Source organism: Phasianus colchicus, chromosome 1, assembly GCF_987193195.1.
Source record: "Phasianus colchicus chromosome 1, bPhaCol1.hap1.1, whole genome shotgun sequence".
Taxonomy (NCBI): Eukaryota; Metazoa; Chordata; class Aves; order Galliformes; family Phasianidae; genus Phasianus; species Phasianus colchicus.
The window spans coordinates 54398082-54414088 of NC_143436.1; the positions used below are offsets into that span (position 1 = coordinate 54398082).

The 16007-nt window shown below is 37.7% G+C and overlaps 1 protein-coding gene across 2 annotated transcripts in view; it reads right to left on the reverse strand.

Moving 5' to 3' along the window:
• The window catches only part of RFX4 (regulatory factor X4), a 91650-nt gene that overhangs the window by 10244 nt on the left and 65399 nt on the right, over positions 1–16007 (reverse strand). For both annotated transcript variants that reach the window (XM_090143323.1, XM_090143327.1), the window contains exons 14-17: positions 13855–13974; positions 12781–12942; positions 5792–5954; positions 326–464 (exon numbers count right to left, since the gene is read on the reverse strand). In XM_090143323.1, the coding sequence (XP_089999449.1) occupies positions 326–464; positions 5792–5954; positions 12781–12942; positions 13855–13974 (584 nt within the window). The remainder of the gene's footprint in view (positions 1–325; positions 465–5791; positions 5955–12780; positions 12943–13854; positions 13975–16007) is intronic.

Genomic DNA, 16007 nt, shown 5'->3' on the forward strand with positions numbered 1-16007 from the left:
GTTAGGAATCACTTCCTGTTCACAATGCCTAAGAAACAATTAATTATATTAACTATTGGTTTCAGATACTCCTTAACACATAAACACTTCATATGATCCAGACTGCTTGATTTTGGAGTTTAGTACTCCAAGTTCATAAGTCAAAGTTATTTCTGATAAAAGAATCTCCATCAGAATGAAAAGATGCCAAGAAAAGAAAGGAAAAAAAAGTGATTATCAATGGCTAGAAATAATTCAAAGAGCTTGTATGCTGATAAGAAATTTACAAGTACGACTTTATTTAAAATGTTGTAGCAAGCATTTTCAAGAAATTATTCCAACTTACCTGTGAAGAGCTTCTGTGGTAAGCAGAGTAATGAAGTGGTCCAGAAATGGCAGTATCATGTGGTAAAGATGGATATTGACTCTGCATTGGATGGGGGTGCTGATTGCTATAGCTACCGTAGTTGTAACTTCCTGTGTATCTAAAATTCAATTAAAAACACTATTTAGTAGGCATAATCCTTGTATTCCCACTAATAATTCTTTAACTTCCATGTGACACACAGTAGCACTTTTTTGCATCACAGAATGATTTCTAAAATAACCTTTATATATATATGTGTGTGTGTGTATTTCTGAGATCAGCTGGAAAGCAGCTGCCACTTAGCAAGGTGTTCAACACAACAACAAATTGAGAGACTCAGGATGTTTCTGTAACAATTTATATGCTGCAGGATCATTTATGCACTTTCTCCCTTTTATTATTATCCCACTGCCATGTTTCTAGTAAATTGCTAGGCTGAGCTAGTGTGGTAGTATTTGACTTAAGGAACTGCACTGTGGAGTTCAGCCATCTCTTTGCACTGCAGTCACAAGTTCCTTTTTTTTGGGGGGGTCATTTGCATCTGAAGCATACAACAAACAGCTTTAGTGCAGCTGTCAAGAGGACAGGATGGCATTTGAGGTTGGAGAACCTGCCCACTTTCTTTTATCATTTCAAATACTTGTCTTGGAACAGCCCAGGGTAAAGGAGAGAGCACTTTACTCAGCTATAAGAAACTGCAAGGTCAGTGCTTGTAGATCACCATTGTGGGCATCATTCATTAGCAGAAGATGAATTTACATTTTCTGCATCCTCTGCATCCTTGTGTAGCCATGTGAACATCTGATACAAATTCAGCACAGAAGTTTAAAGGCCCTTAAAATATATGCTAGATCAAAATGAAATGGCAATAAACAACAACAAAAAGGGCAGCCAAGTCGTCGTGGGAGATAGAAGAAAGTCATTTGTATGGATTTTAGCTTTTTTTTTTTCTGTAAAGTTTGATGTCATTGTTACACTGGGTAAAGTTTAAACACTTTTGTTATTCTTTTGATTTTATAATGGTGTTCTGCAGGTACCATGTCAAGTTTTAGAGCAGGCAAACCTGGTAAGGCTTCATAATGAGAGCTGAGTACCCTCTCTAAAAATATTTTCTAGACATAAGCTCCCATGTCTATATTCACTTGAATATTTAGCTCTTACTCTTATATTCACTTGTGTTTAGCTGTAAACAAGAGTGGTTTCCATAATCTACCTCAGACAAGCTGATGTTCATAAGGTAGGATTGTGATAGGCTCTCTGTGGAGAGTTGGGGCAGAGAGAAATGGCTGTGTCATGAAGCTGTTCCACATAACAGTAGGCAGACGTCTTGTGTTAATTCCTTCAACACAATTGACTGGGAAACAAAATCCACAACAGATATTTTTGGCAGTCTCATAAGCCTGACATTTCACAGTGCAGCTTTCTCTGGTTCAAGAGGAGATTCATCCAGCTGGTCTCTCCTATAGTCTAGAGGGCTCCTGGATTCCCATCTAAATCCAAGTCTGGAAGATACTGACCTTGTCTTCTTCATTCAAAACTCACTGTTGTTTTTTTTTTTTTCTAAAATACACACTTTAATTCACTTGAATTTGGAGTGATAATGTTTCTTATCTTAATTGCTATCCTCTATTTTTGGTTTAGGAATCTTTTTCTTTCTCTATTCAACTTCAGAAGAGAGTGCTGAAGGATGTGAGAAGGAGATTAATATAGTCCTTCAAGAGTGGTATTTTCTTGCCTATCTGAGAGTGCTTGGCTAAAAAACCCTACGTCTCTCTCAGAAGAAAGTGTGCCTGGAAATTGATAATAAAAAAAATTCTGCCAAGTACCATCTCGTACAGTCACTGCTGAACTTCACCAACAGTCACTAAGTAATGGAGACATTACACAGATGGGGTGTCTTAGGGGAAGTCCAGATAGAAAGTGGCAGCAACTCTAGAGTTTAGCAAATACGAATATGATCCATTAAAAAATATTCAGTTGATCATTTGTACAACAGAGGGAATACTGGAATGTCATGTAATACTCCTGCAGTGGTATAGGTTGGGACCATTTGGAAAGAAATTGGCTTTACTGAAAATTGCCTGCAAGTTCTGGTAGCCAAAAAGTTGAACATGAATCACCACCGTGCCGTGGCAATGAAGAGGACCAACAAACTACCTTACTGTATTAGCAGGAGCATAGACAGCAGGCCTAAAAATGATTATTCCCTTGTATTTAGCACTTAAGTAACCTCATCTGAAGTACTGAGTCCTGTTTTAGTTTCTCAACTATGAAAAGGACATTGACACATTGAAGTGAGATTAGTGGAGGCCACCAAGACAGATAGGGGACTGGAGCACATAATTTACAAGAAGAGAACTTGGTGTACCTAGTCTTAAAAAGAGAGGTAAAGGAATGATCTTCAACTATCTATCAGGAGGGTATAGTGCAGACTGAGCCAGACTCATCTAGAAGGTGTACAATGATGGGGTGAGAAGCAATGGACATAAAGCAGAACAAGGAACATTCCAACTAGGTATGAAGATTTTTTTTTTCTATTAATACTATAGATCTGTTTACTGACCAGATATCATATACATCTGCAGAGTACCACTGAAGATTTACTGGAGTGAGTTAGAGTGGTTATGAAAATTGTGCTTTCCTTCAGTTCCACAAATCTACACTAGTATTGCTTGCTGTAAGATTTTTTTTTTTTTTAATTAAATAAAGGAGAAGAGATCATTTAGCCCTTTCTTCTTGGCTGTTAATATGCAGTTAGCATTAATTATTTGCATTTATTTTCCGGGAGAAGTTTTGATCATTGAATTTATTTTATATCCTCTATAACCAGCCAAAAATACAGAAAAAAAAATATTTGTATAAATCAGTTCAGCAGTCTATATTTATCTTTCTTGGGAGGTAGGAGGGCTTTACATTGTTCCAAGTCCTTAAAACATCTTCACTTTGAGGAATACCTCTGTATGGATTGCTCTGATCTTTTAGGTGTTCTCTTTCTATCTCAAGATGCTCTGGAGGCTTTATATTTCACAAAGGAGATGATCTTTAGTGTGCAAAAGTGGAAGTAACCCCAACGGAATGGCTATTAGAATGCTCTCAGGTATGCTGGGTGGCTAAGAATCTGCATTTTCTGTGAAATTCACTTGCAACAGGGAAATGGTCAGCTTATGCTCTCTGCCTGCCTCTCCGCATGGGTGTGAGGCTCAGCCTTTGAGTGAACAGCTGTTCACTCTATTTGTCTCTTCTCCAGAAATCTTGAAATCTCAGTGCAGACTTTGATCTCTCTCTGCTTCTTACCAGGGCAGCCAAATGTTTGAATCCTGCATACAAGGACTCCCATATTCTTATTTTTTTTTTCTCCTCTCTGAAGATATGTTTCTTTAAACAAGCTCTCTTTCAATCAGTATTTTCTAAAAGAACTGTAATGAGTCTTGGGCTTCAAAACACCATGGGCGAGGTCATTAATGGATTTCTGTGCAGACATTTATACAGAAACATGTTTCTACCAGCATGTTGCATTAGACTTGAAGCATAAAAACTGATGTATCAATATGCTGATTTTGCAGCAGATTCAAAATAAGTTACACATAATGATTTGGAAAAACTTCATAGTACTACTATATAGAGAGTATTCACCAGGAAACCTTTGTGATAGATGCCACATGAGCATTGATTGACAAAGAGGTCTTATTGCTATGCTTACAAGTTCGGTTCCAGATGAGCAGGCAGATAGCACTGAAATGTTCTGATACCACTACAATCACCAAATTTTTTCTACACTCATGTCCCATATAAAACCAAATGGCAAAAGAAGTCATGTAACAGATGTCTTTGTTACCTTTCAGAAAAGCTAATTCACTCAGATAAAACTGTTTCCCCAAATCATCTTCCAGAGGCAAGAGATTCCTTTAGTAACAACGAATTCTCATGTGTACACGTGGATTTATAGCTATATTCACTTCTGTTCCATGGTCTCTTCCAATTCTTGTATCCTGTTAGTTCCCAAACCTCCCTGCTACTCTATTTCCAATTCCACCAAGCAATCACACTGCTCGATATCCAGGATATTTCCAGGAGGGGTATAGCAGTGATATTCAGACATAAATCCAAATCTTCTCACATCCATGAGGGAAGGAGACAACATCCACATTAATCTACTACTATCCTTACAAACTCTATGCAATCTTCCACACTTCTGCACTTCTGCAAACATAGTGAGTATGCAATTAGACTGAGAAAATCAGTGACATTTTTTGAACTTCCTGTTTTATGTCAGCATCTGGGCTCTTGCTAAACTTGCTGCATTCTTGAGGCCCTTTTCCACTGATTATTTTCTGATTGTTTATCTTTAGTTATGGATATCTGTGAGTTACACTTTCACTCAAGTGAGGGTGGCACAGAAGTGTTGTGAAAAGAGCAGAGACTTTATCTGATTTTCTGAAGTTTTCCAAGATCAAATAACGTTAAAGAAATTTCTGCTGTAACTACTTTAATTGAGTGCCTTGAGCAAATTTTGGTGATGGAGATGAGATTAGGATATTATGTTGAAAATGTGTCTATTTTTCTATACTTCAGAAATTTTTTATTTGCAGGCCTAACAACTGTCATAGAATCATCTAATCACTGAGATCAGAAGGGACCCCTGGAGATTGTGTAGTATATGCTCCCTGCACAAGTCTGCACAGCCAAGGACTGTGCCCATGTTAGTTCTCAATATCAGCAAGGATGGAGACTCCTTAGCCTCTTCATATGACTTGTTCTACTGTTTGATCACACTTGCAGTGAAACAAGTCGTTTGTTGTATTTTTGTTTTTGGTTAAGTTTAAACAGAATTTCTTCTACTTCAGTTTGTGCCCATTGCCTCCTGTCCTGTCACTGGCTACCACTGAGAAGAATCTGTATCTGTCTTCTTTTACATCCTTCATTGGGTGTTTATACACAGTTATAAGACTCTCCCTGATCCTCTTCTTCTTGAGGCTGAATCATGAGAACAGAGGGGAATAGAGAACAGAGAATAGAGAATGAGAATAGAGGGGAGCTGAGAACTGGACCTAGTGCTCCAGATGTGGTCTCAGATGTGCTGAGCAGAAGAGGAGAATCATCTCTGAGACATGGTATGAGAGGTTAGTTCTTTGGACACGTATAGCCTTTGAGATAAAACATGGCATGCAAAAGAAGGAATCAGAGACAGGAAGAAAGCTACCAAAGCCTTCCCTTTTATCAAGTATTCACTAGGACTACTGAGTTTTGAAGTTTAATAAGGATTTAGTAAGATGATAAATCCAATCCTTAATAACCATACAGTAAAAACAGCAGCAAAGGATTAATGATACCAGAATCTTTGCAATACGGACTTACTACATCAAGAAACAGATTTCACTGCATTTTCAAAAAAAACCATAAGCTTAGATTCATCCAAAAACCACACAAAACAAACAAGACACTCACCCATGTTCTTCTCTGTGGGGATAAACAGGTATCCGATGTGTGACAGATGATGATGGTACGTGTGGACTTCTCATGCAGGGCAGCTGTTGGGAATTTTCAGCAGGAGACCCAGCAGCTGTTGTCACAGTGTAGGTGAGTGACCACGTGTAGGATTGCATAGCCCCTACAGACAAACAAACATTAGAGAAAGGCAGATAAGATAGGCTGTAGTTCATAGAGTTGTTACACTTGGAAACAGCTACTGGAAAGTAAACTATTAAGCACCAATATTGGAAATAGCATCCAGCAAAGTGAACAAAACAGTCATGTCTGACGCATAAATAAAAGCAGAAATTATCAGCTGGGGTGCACAAATATCCAGAGGTAAGAGACATATCTGGACCATTTCAAACTCTGAACTTTGAGGGTGGTGTTATAACTTGAGGCTATCAGCTCAGAAAAACTCAGGTAGGACTTAGCAATAGAGGAACAGTGGTGCTAGCATTTCGTAAATATGATGCACCAACTCCTGGAGATCCCTCTCATATGCAATGAGCTGCTGGCCTGTTTAGCTCACATCTGATCAGGCCTGGAGAGAAACAGAGCGTACAATTAGAACAATGAAGGACTGGAAGAAGATGAGTGTTACACAAGAAAACTTCATGAACACTTTTGCAGTTTTTCTCCTAATCCATCTAACTAGGTACCAGCCTTTGTAGCAGAAACACAGTGGTAGATCTCCAAATTATAAAAATTATATGGACAGATATAGCGTAGCCATTTTCTTCCTGTAATGTTTCTTCTGACAGGGACTGACATTTATTTTTTTTCACGTGGGAAGACCAAAGCGAAGAAGTGGATTTTCCATTTTGCTTGGAAGGTGCTGAGTTTTTTAATCATCCTGATCCCTTCCAGGCAAAAACTCCAGACTCACGATCCAGCTGCTGAGAAACCTTTGTCTGTTGCACACACCCCTTTCACTCGGGAGGCTGAGAGATCCATTGTTCCAGTATAACACAGCTCTTGCTGGAGGTCATGACCATACTGGCTGAGATTACTCTGCAAATGAGGACCAGAACACTGAATTTAACCCAATCCGAACACTAGTTTGGGGTGTCCAGGCACTCTTGACTCTTTTTCACTAGCTAAACAGAATTGCAGGAGGTGACTTGTTTATTCACTGTGGATTCTGGAACTTCCTGTAGTATGAAAGGGCCTAATTCCAAAAGGGAAATGTATCACCCAGGTCCATGTTCACTCCACGGTTTTAGGGAATGAAAAAACTATCTCAGGTGTGCAGTTTTCTTCAGGTGCATGTGATTTTATTTAACAAAATCATACAAATAATTTTTTGCAATGGAAAATACTTAATTCTGAGTCTGACCAAAGACATTCTGAGCTTCATAAGGCAAGGTGTGAACTGGGGCTGTTACAAAAGAGACATCCTTGTATGTGTTACGGCCAAGGATATATTTGCTAGGTCTATTTTCACATCTGCATTGTCTGTCACTGATTTTTGACTTTTCAGACTTTCACCTCCCCCCATTAAGTACGATTGAGATCCTTGAGACTATAGAGGAGGCATACTCAACAGAGCTAGCACATCAGTGTCATGATTCCTTGAGCTGAGGAAAAGTGTTTAAGGAAGTCTGCCTTTACTAGAAAATATAGCTTAAGAGGAAGCAGTCAAAGCTATGTCTACAGTCACAAAATAGTTTCATTTGAAAACAAAAGAAAAACTAATTTGAAAATTTCAACAACTTGTCTATGGATAATTTTAGTGAAATGTTTCAGTTTCAAAAGGTCAACATATTTTCCTAGTGTTATTGTCCAAAATAAAATTTGAAACATAGTTTCAAAACAGGACTAAGCTCAAAATTAAAAAACAAACACACGCAGGAAAAGAAAAGAAAAAAAAAAGAGAGGAAAGCAAGAAAACAAGGAAAAAAAAAAAAGATAATCAAAAGAAAACCAAATACTCACTTTTAGGTAAAAATACCATTCTGTCCTCACTTTTTAAATTCACCACAAAACAAAATTATTACTTCAGATCGCCTTCTGCATCAAAGAACTCATGACCTTCCTAGCCCTAACAAGAAGCTGTAACATGGCCAAAAGATCCTCCACATTCTACCATGTATACTTAATTTGTTTGGCCACAGCCATTATGAAAAATTCTCATGATCTTATCTCAATCTGAGGAAAATGAGTCAATTCAGGACAAGTTGTTTCTTGTACTCCCAGTGGGAAGTCTGCTCCTTGGATGAAAGGATGTGGCTGCTCTTGGCATTCAAGTCCAACTGGAAGCTACCTCTGTTCAATTCTAAACGCAATGTTTAGAGTGTAACATAGATTGTGCCTGTCCAGACAATACAGAAACAAGGAATAGGTCTCACACTGGAAGAGTTGTGAATATCTATAAAATTATCCTAACCACAGTTTGTCCCAGGTACTATCGGCACAGCTGTTATAGGAAATAGAATCATAGAATCACAAGGTTGGAAAGGACCTACAAGATCATCTATTCCAACCATCCTCCTATCTCCATTACTACCCACTAAGCTACTAAACCATATCTCATAGCACCTCATCCAGATGCCTCTTGAACACAAATACTCAATTTCTTTTGGAGGTTGTGAATTAGTAGTGAATATATGCTGAGCTTTACATAGTAACAGAAAGCTGCTTAAATAATCTTCTCAGGATAGTGTTGAAAATCTACTGTTGTCTTGATTCTCTTTGTCTTCAGAAGGAAAATTGAGTTTTTCTTCACTATTTCCACACTGTTCTCAGAGTGACTTAGTCACAAAGAGGAAGAGGACAGAAGATGGCAACAGGTTTTGAGATTTTGTGTATAGGTACATATGAGGTCAATCAGAATACTGCCAACATTATGGTGAGTAGATAAGAAGGAATGGGAGTAGTCACAGATTTTCCTAGTTAGCTTTCTAACACTTATCGATGTCTCAGGTCTATACAGTTGGTTTCCTCAGTTGGCCACAGAACTGAACTCCAGGAGGTGAAGTCTCTTTTAGATACAACTGAACCCAACTGAAGCACATTCTGAAATAAGGAAAAACAATAGTGGTTGAGCAACATTTTGTTCTGCTTTTTGTTCTGAACATTCAGAGTTTGATTAAAATATGGAACTTCACTTATTATTATCTTTTTCTTTTTTCTTTTAAAAATAAACTTGATTTTGAGGATACTAAGTAATAGGCTACGTGATATATGCGAGAATCAAGTATAAACGGGACTGCTAACATTGACTATGGCCTGTTGTCAGTGATGTCTTCATGTATACCAGTGCCAAAAGAACCAAAAGTTGCTTTATTATGCTGCATTTTACTATTTGCTGTATGCTGAAGTAAATGATCACCCAGGTACAAGCAAGGTACTCACTGCACTGTGTATTACATGTGATAGCAAGCACTGACATCAACCCCAAGTAATCAACAATCATGTTAGACCTCCATTCTGCCTCCACAAAACAAAGAATTCTTGATGTAGAAAACAACAACAACAAAACCATTGGGAAGGAGAGAACTGCTTGTTGAAATTGCAGTTGTTAGAATTAAACTCTTACTCTAGATGTTCTCATATATTTGGTTGAGTTCAAGAGCTGGAACTTTGCAGAAACACAGTGTCATTGTACTCAAACACAAATGTGAGAGCTGATAGCTCTGTGAAAGTTATCTCCTGAAATTTGGGCGGATCCCCAAATATAAATATCTAGCCCAGACCTGGAAAACAGTTACCTAGAATGACAATTGATAACATGAAGACTTATTTCAGACATGTATTTCATGAAACTAAATGGTAAACTGCATACATCAGTTTACTAATGTGTTAGAAAGTAGCTACAATTCAGAATTCATTTCAGGCTTCCAAATAAGATTGCATTAGCAAATGAGTAATCATGGCTTTCAAAGGAGTTTTGAGGGAGAATAGCACAGTCAGCCATATAGCTATCATTTTTATGACAATATTGCTGCAGTTTGAATAATCATTAATCTGGCCTTTGTGATTTAGAAAGGATAGAGACTAATGATCATTTTAAATGTCTAGTAACTTAACCCAAAGTTTTAAATAAAATGCTAGCTAAGCCAGGCCAGATGTTCTAAAACAAAGTGCTATATATAGAATTCACCTTTCTTTTGCTTAGTACCATGTAATGGCAAAGTTTAATTTGCTGTCTCTTGTGCTGACCATTGAGTGGAGGCAAAAAAAGGTTAAAATACAAGTTTAATAGTTAACTTTTATTGCTAATGTCACAAGAAAAAAAAAAAAAAGTTAATGATACTTTAAATTAGGGAAGTAAAGCTAGTGGTAGCCAATGGGACCAGTTCTCAACATATACAAAGCATTTTCAGAGTTTTATATTTACCTCATGAAAGACGTTTAAGAAAATCAATAGAATGTCCTTTAAACATGTTTCTCCAGACCAGAGCTTCCTGTCCCAAAATATTCTATATACCAGTTCCTAAAAATCTGTGTATGTAGCATTTTTATTAAATACATATATATATATTAGAATTACATCTTCAGCACTGCCATTTTAAATGACAGCAATTTTCAATGGTGGAAACATGGCTGCATTACCTTTTTGTGAATGGATCCTGCATTCCACTGTGCAATGGTTAGCAAACTGAAAAGGTGATCAGTTCATCTACATAATCCATATGGGAAATGAAGGTATTGCTAATTGTCCAAATTAGGTCTGGGAAATATCCATACACTTGTATTTAATCTTAACCAGATGGCTGCTTGAATTGACAAATTTGGCTTGTTCTAGGCAAAAATGACTTTCACACTGGCAAAAATTAGACTGCACAAGATTGTAAGAATAAAATCCAATTCAACTGAAGCTTTTTGGACAACCTGAAAAATAAGAAGCTACAAAAAACAAAAAACAAACAAACAAAACAAAACAAAACAAAAAAAAACCCAGAGCTAAAATGATTATAAATAGCTTTCTAGCCTAAGAAGTTCTGCTATGGGAATAATTGCATCAAGTTCTACTGTCTGTATTATGGCAGTAAGTCCTTCAACCATTGTACCCAAGTAATTCTTTTTCTGGCTTCAAACTTCACATCAGCAGACCTTGGCCTTGCCAGGGCAAGCAAAAGAGAGAGAGAGAGAATAAAATAGACTATAAAAAAACAAGATGCAACATGAAAACAAAAAGGAATTACATTTGTAATGTCTGTGTGAGTCCATTCTATGGTTCTACTCTATGATTACTGATGGAATTCAGGAGGGATAAGTAAGATTCATGCAGTTCCTAGGCCTGCCTGGATCTGAAGCTACATAAGGCATGGAAGGTGGAAGCTCATACAGATGACATATAGGCTATTGTTTAAATATAGAATAAACTTTGGGTTAATAGTTAAGATATCCATATAGTGACAGTCTCTGTAGCCTAAGCAAAAACGTCCCTCAACTTTCCACTCCTGTCAATGCCACTGGAGAACACGTGGTTCCCAACTTTTCAGAACTTTTACTTCTAAGGTAGAGTTCTGCATCCCTGTAATTTCTGGATACAATATCACAATGTTCTTATAGGACCATTATGTGTACAGACCAAGTTACTCACAAAATTGACATTTCAAGACTCAAACATAAACACCACCTCCAGCATTGCCTGATCCAAAGCAGACCTGCTCACCTAACATGTTTAGGAATCATACTGCTTTATTGTCTAACTGTTCTGGGGGTGATATCATTCTATTTCCCTCCTAAATGCAGTATAGTCTCCAACAATGAGAAAACCTTAAGTTTCAGTGTAGGGATAAAAGTTCTTAAATTGCCTTTAACCACAAGTATGCATTGTGCTTCCCTATGGTGCCTTTGAAAACAAGGAAAACATTTGTCAAAAGGATTTATTACTCATTTGGCCGCTGCCAAATTCTCCAGTGTGGTAAATCATCACTTTCTGACATTCTTTCAAGAAGGTTTTGTAAGTTTTCTAGTACATCACAAGTGATAGCTTCCACATTCTGATTATACACCCATTGCACCAAGGAGCACCAAAGCTGGTATTTTACTGCCTGGAATGTCTTCTGAAAGTCATTCACATTTCTCCCTTTCTGATTTTCATGAATTAAGAAAACACAGCCTTTAGATTATACAACAGATGGACCATCTTCTCCATGTCCAACAGGTAACAACTGAGTTTTATGTTAGGGTACACAGGACGGTTGCCCATTTATACAACCCAGGTGAGTCCCACTTTTTTTTTACTGTTTTCTGGTAGTCTACCCACAAACTAAATAACTTTAAGAACTGATTTTTCAATCTGTGGGCCCACCACAATACAACAAGCTCATGAGCTCTGAAAACAGAGAATGTAACTGAAAACAGTAATGGAGCATGCTTCAGACTTTCAATTCCTAATTTCTAATGTTGAAAGTTACCAATAATGTATAAAAACACGTCCAAGAGAAATTTGTGCAGATATTTAAGCATGTTTGAGTCTCAAATATGTCAAAAGATATCCAATTCTCATTTTTCCCACTGGGTATGCAGTGGGTATTAATTATTAATTAAGATGTTGAAAGCCTCAGCAAGCCTTAAAACAACTTGCATATTTCCTTGAGGTATATAACACTTTATCATAGAGATTGATTCCCATTAATGTCATTGAACATGCTTAAAAGTATTCACAAAAGATTTCATGGCATTGCCAAAAATATGATAAATTTAACTGATTTAAAAACCATTTGGAAATACAGCAACAGGCCTGTTCTCTTGAAGGCCTCAGCAACAGAATAGATTCTGATCTGAGGACTCCTGGTAGGGCTGCAGACTCCAAGCATCAGATCCATTTCCTGTTAAACTGCACACAATGTTCAGATATAAGAAAGTATAACCAATAGTTTAAACAGATTTCTGCTTGAGAACGCTTAGCATCTCTCAAAAACAGGCACATAGTGTGCTCAAGTTCCAGTTCAGGTGACTGAATGCAAAAGCCATCTTCAAGCAGATCCAGCTGCCACAAACCTGCCTACCTGTTGTAGCTGCTATGCCGCCGTACTCTGGGGACTGGTTGCTGACAGGTGATGGGGCAGAGGGCACTTCCACTGAGGTGGCAGATTTAGCTGGGGAGAACGGCACTGGGGAGGGAGTTGGAGGAGCTGGTTCGCTCAGGATAATTTCTTCTCGTATTTCTGCTGCAGAGTGAGAGAAAAATCATAGAACAAATTATTAAAAGTGAAGTCAAGAGACACTGAGAAACTAAAAAAAACTATGGGAGCAGTTAAGTTCTTTGCACAGTTCACGAAATCCATAGCAGGGCTCATATAAATCTTTGAAAGAAGCACTTCAGTAAGATTCAGTATTAGCAATGTGAGTTTATTTTAATAAGATCTCTTATAGGAAAGTGCTATTCTTTCTGATGCACATGTAAGAAATATGTGCATAAACTATGTAGGGCTTCATTCCGGTAAGATATGGTGACAAAGTGATTTAACTTTCCAAAATTAATGGAAGATGCAAGGAAGGAAGATTGGTGTGGATCAGGAGCATCCCTGAGCAGAGAGACTAAGGAAAGTCTCTGTCTGCTTCTGTTCTGGCAAGTCAGTGCAAAGTAGAACAGGACTTGGAATTTGCTTCTGTACAGACAATCAGAATTAAAGTGCATCAGAAATTCTAGCCTTTTTTTTTTTTTTTTTTTTTTAATTTACTTGCTCAATTCTTCAGTCTCTCCCTTTTATTTAGGTTGGTACAAACCAAGGGATATGAATTTATTTAGTGTGAAACTAGGGTGAGAGAGAATCAAGACTGAAATGCAAAGGTGGCTTACACAGATCAACTGAGGTAAAAGGTTCTCTATTTGAAAAACCCAGTTTGTGCTCAGGAATAGTATTTCAGACATCCAGAGTCAGACCATGAAGCAGGTCTCTTTCAGAATGCATTAACTCCAGGAGGCCCCCTTGACAAATGACAGATTTCAAATCATGATGGAACCAAAAAACAGCATTGCATTCACTCCTAGATAGGACTCACAGGGTTAGGTGAGGATAAAGAAAAAAGTGAATCTAGTGGAGTAAAACAACAAATAATGAATAAAAGAACAAACTCACCTGTGCTTCCTTCTCCTTTCATTGCCCTCATTAGCTCATTAGCTCTCTCTTGACAATGGAGTGATTCTAGCAGGTACAATACGTAGTCATCAAACATCAAGTGAATAAGGTGAAAAGACCCTGGTAATAAAATGAACAAACAGAAAAGCCATTGACTGTCTCAATACACTCATTAAACCAGTGATTAGGGGATTCAACACAAAAGGCACTGAGTAGAACTGCCTCAATGTAGCACTGCCACTGCAGTATGCTGGTTACTCAAGGTAAAAGAGGTCAAAGTAAATCTAGGGGCCAACATACTGTCCACTCCTGCACTTACACAGGCATATACGACCAACTGTTGTGGTTAAAGAAGCTGCCTACCTGAGGTCTGGGACTTGATATCGAGTTTTCTTTTCCTGCATTAGAATTGAACAGTTTAGACAGTTACACTGCAAGTGAAATTATCTACTTTATCAGATACAAATTTCTGTCAGAAGTATATTCCTAAATTGACCGCCTTAGTGATGTTCTGGTAAAAAAAAAAAACAACAAAACCGAAGCATCTGTGTCATTGGACAATGAAATGAGAGACTAATCCATAGAAAGGTAGGAACAGCCTTCCAGATCTCCTGGTGGTATACCTCCAGTGGATTGCCTGGGCTGGATGAGGCACATGTTATCTGTGAGACCAGAGACATCACCAGCAATTCTACATATCTTAAAGGAAAGCCTTTTGCCTCAGCTTTGCTTCCTCTTACTTCTGCTACCACATTATCTTTTCCTAATTACCAGTTTGAATCATATCGACAGTATGAAATTTGGCCTGTTTTCTGTGCTACTCTCTCTTCTGTGATACTCTTTCTTAACTGCCATGACAGGAATGTGAAAAAGGGTATTAAAAAAAATAAGTACAGACAAAACAAAATGTTGGGATGGAGTCAGAGAATGACTTGAAAATTAATAGTAAAAAGAAATTATGTTGATAGCACTCTGCCACAAATCCTCAAGTGAGAGCTGAGTACAGATGGAGAACTTGTTAATGTTGTTAGGAGGAACTACTGGGAGATACTATGGACTAGAGTAATAGAAATAAAATTTTTTTAGCACACTCTAAGAAGTTCTATCCTCAGGGATTTATAGAAAACCTTAATCTTTAAGTTCCTCAATTACAAATGACAGAGCTGAGGATAAATTAGTTGACAAATCTCTGATGCAGTTGGCAATGAACGCAGTTACATGCCTCTGTTGAAATGGAAGTATTAATATTATTGCACAAGGCACTGGTGAAAGCTCACTTGGAATACTGCACATAAAACTCTAGTCACTAATGTTCAAGAAAAATCAGTACAAGCTTAAACTGGTATGGAGATTACCAGGAGGATGTGGGAAATGGACAACAGATTTTAAATTACTAAAAATGCTTGTCTGGCTTCATTTTACAGAAAGGAAGGGAATTACTTTCCATAATGTATAAAGAAAAACAGTTGTCAGGGGTGGTGAAGAAACATCCGCCCCAGAGCATACATAGCCACAAAAATAGATGTGTTAGAAGAGACCATAGATGCATTTCAACAGAAAATTAAAGAAGCATGAGAGTTGGGACACTGTGTATTTTCCTCCTGAAAGGAATCACATTCATTTTGAGAGGAAGACTGACAAGTATCAAGACGGGGTTTGGTCAGTTTATGCAGTAGACTCCACAGGATACAATACCTGTAATAGCTGCAGACAGGGCTTGATCACACAGTGCTTTTTTGAAAAGCTCCTAGGTTTATTTAGACTTGTAGGGAATATTTAAAACATGCTCATGTTAGTGGTCAGATAACTCTAACACATGCAAATGCAGCCAGCTTAAATTAGCAGCTGTTCCAGCAGCCTGTGATTTAAACCGGAGAAAAATCACGAGCTGAGAAACAGAGATTGGTTACTGCCAGTCAAAAAAAAAAAGCACCTGATCATCCAGATGTGTTCTTTTTGAAATTCCATTAACGCACATTGAGGAAAACATTTCCACGGGAAAAAAAAAGATGCAACAAATTTCAAATTCAATTAAGTATCATAATGATTGATTTATTCTTTGGAAAGTTAGCTTTATCTTTAGATTTTATCATGATGAAGCATAAGTACCTCTAGTCGAGCTTCTGCACTGAAATATACTGTTGAAGGCAGAC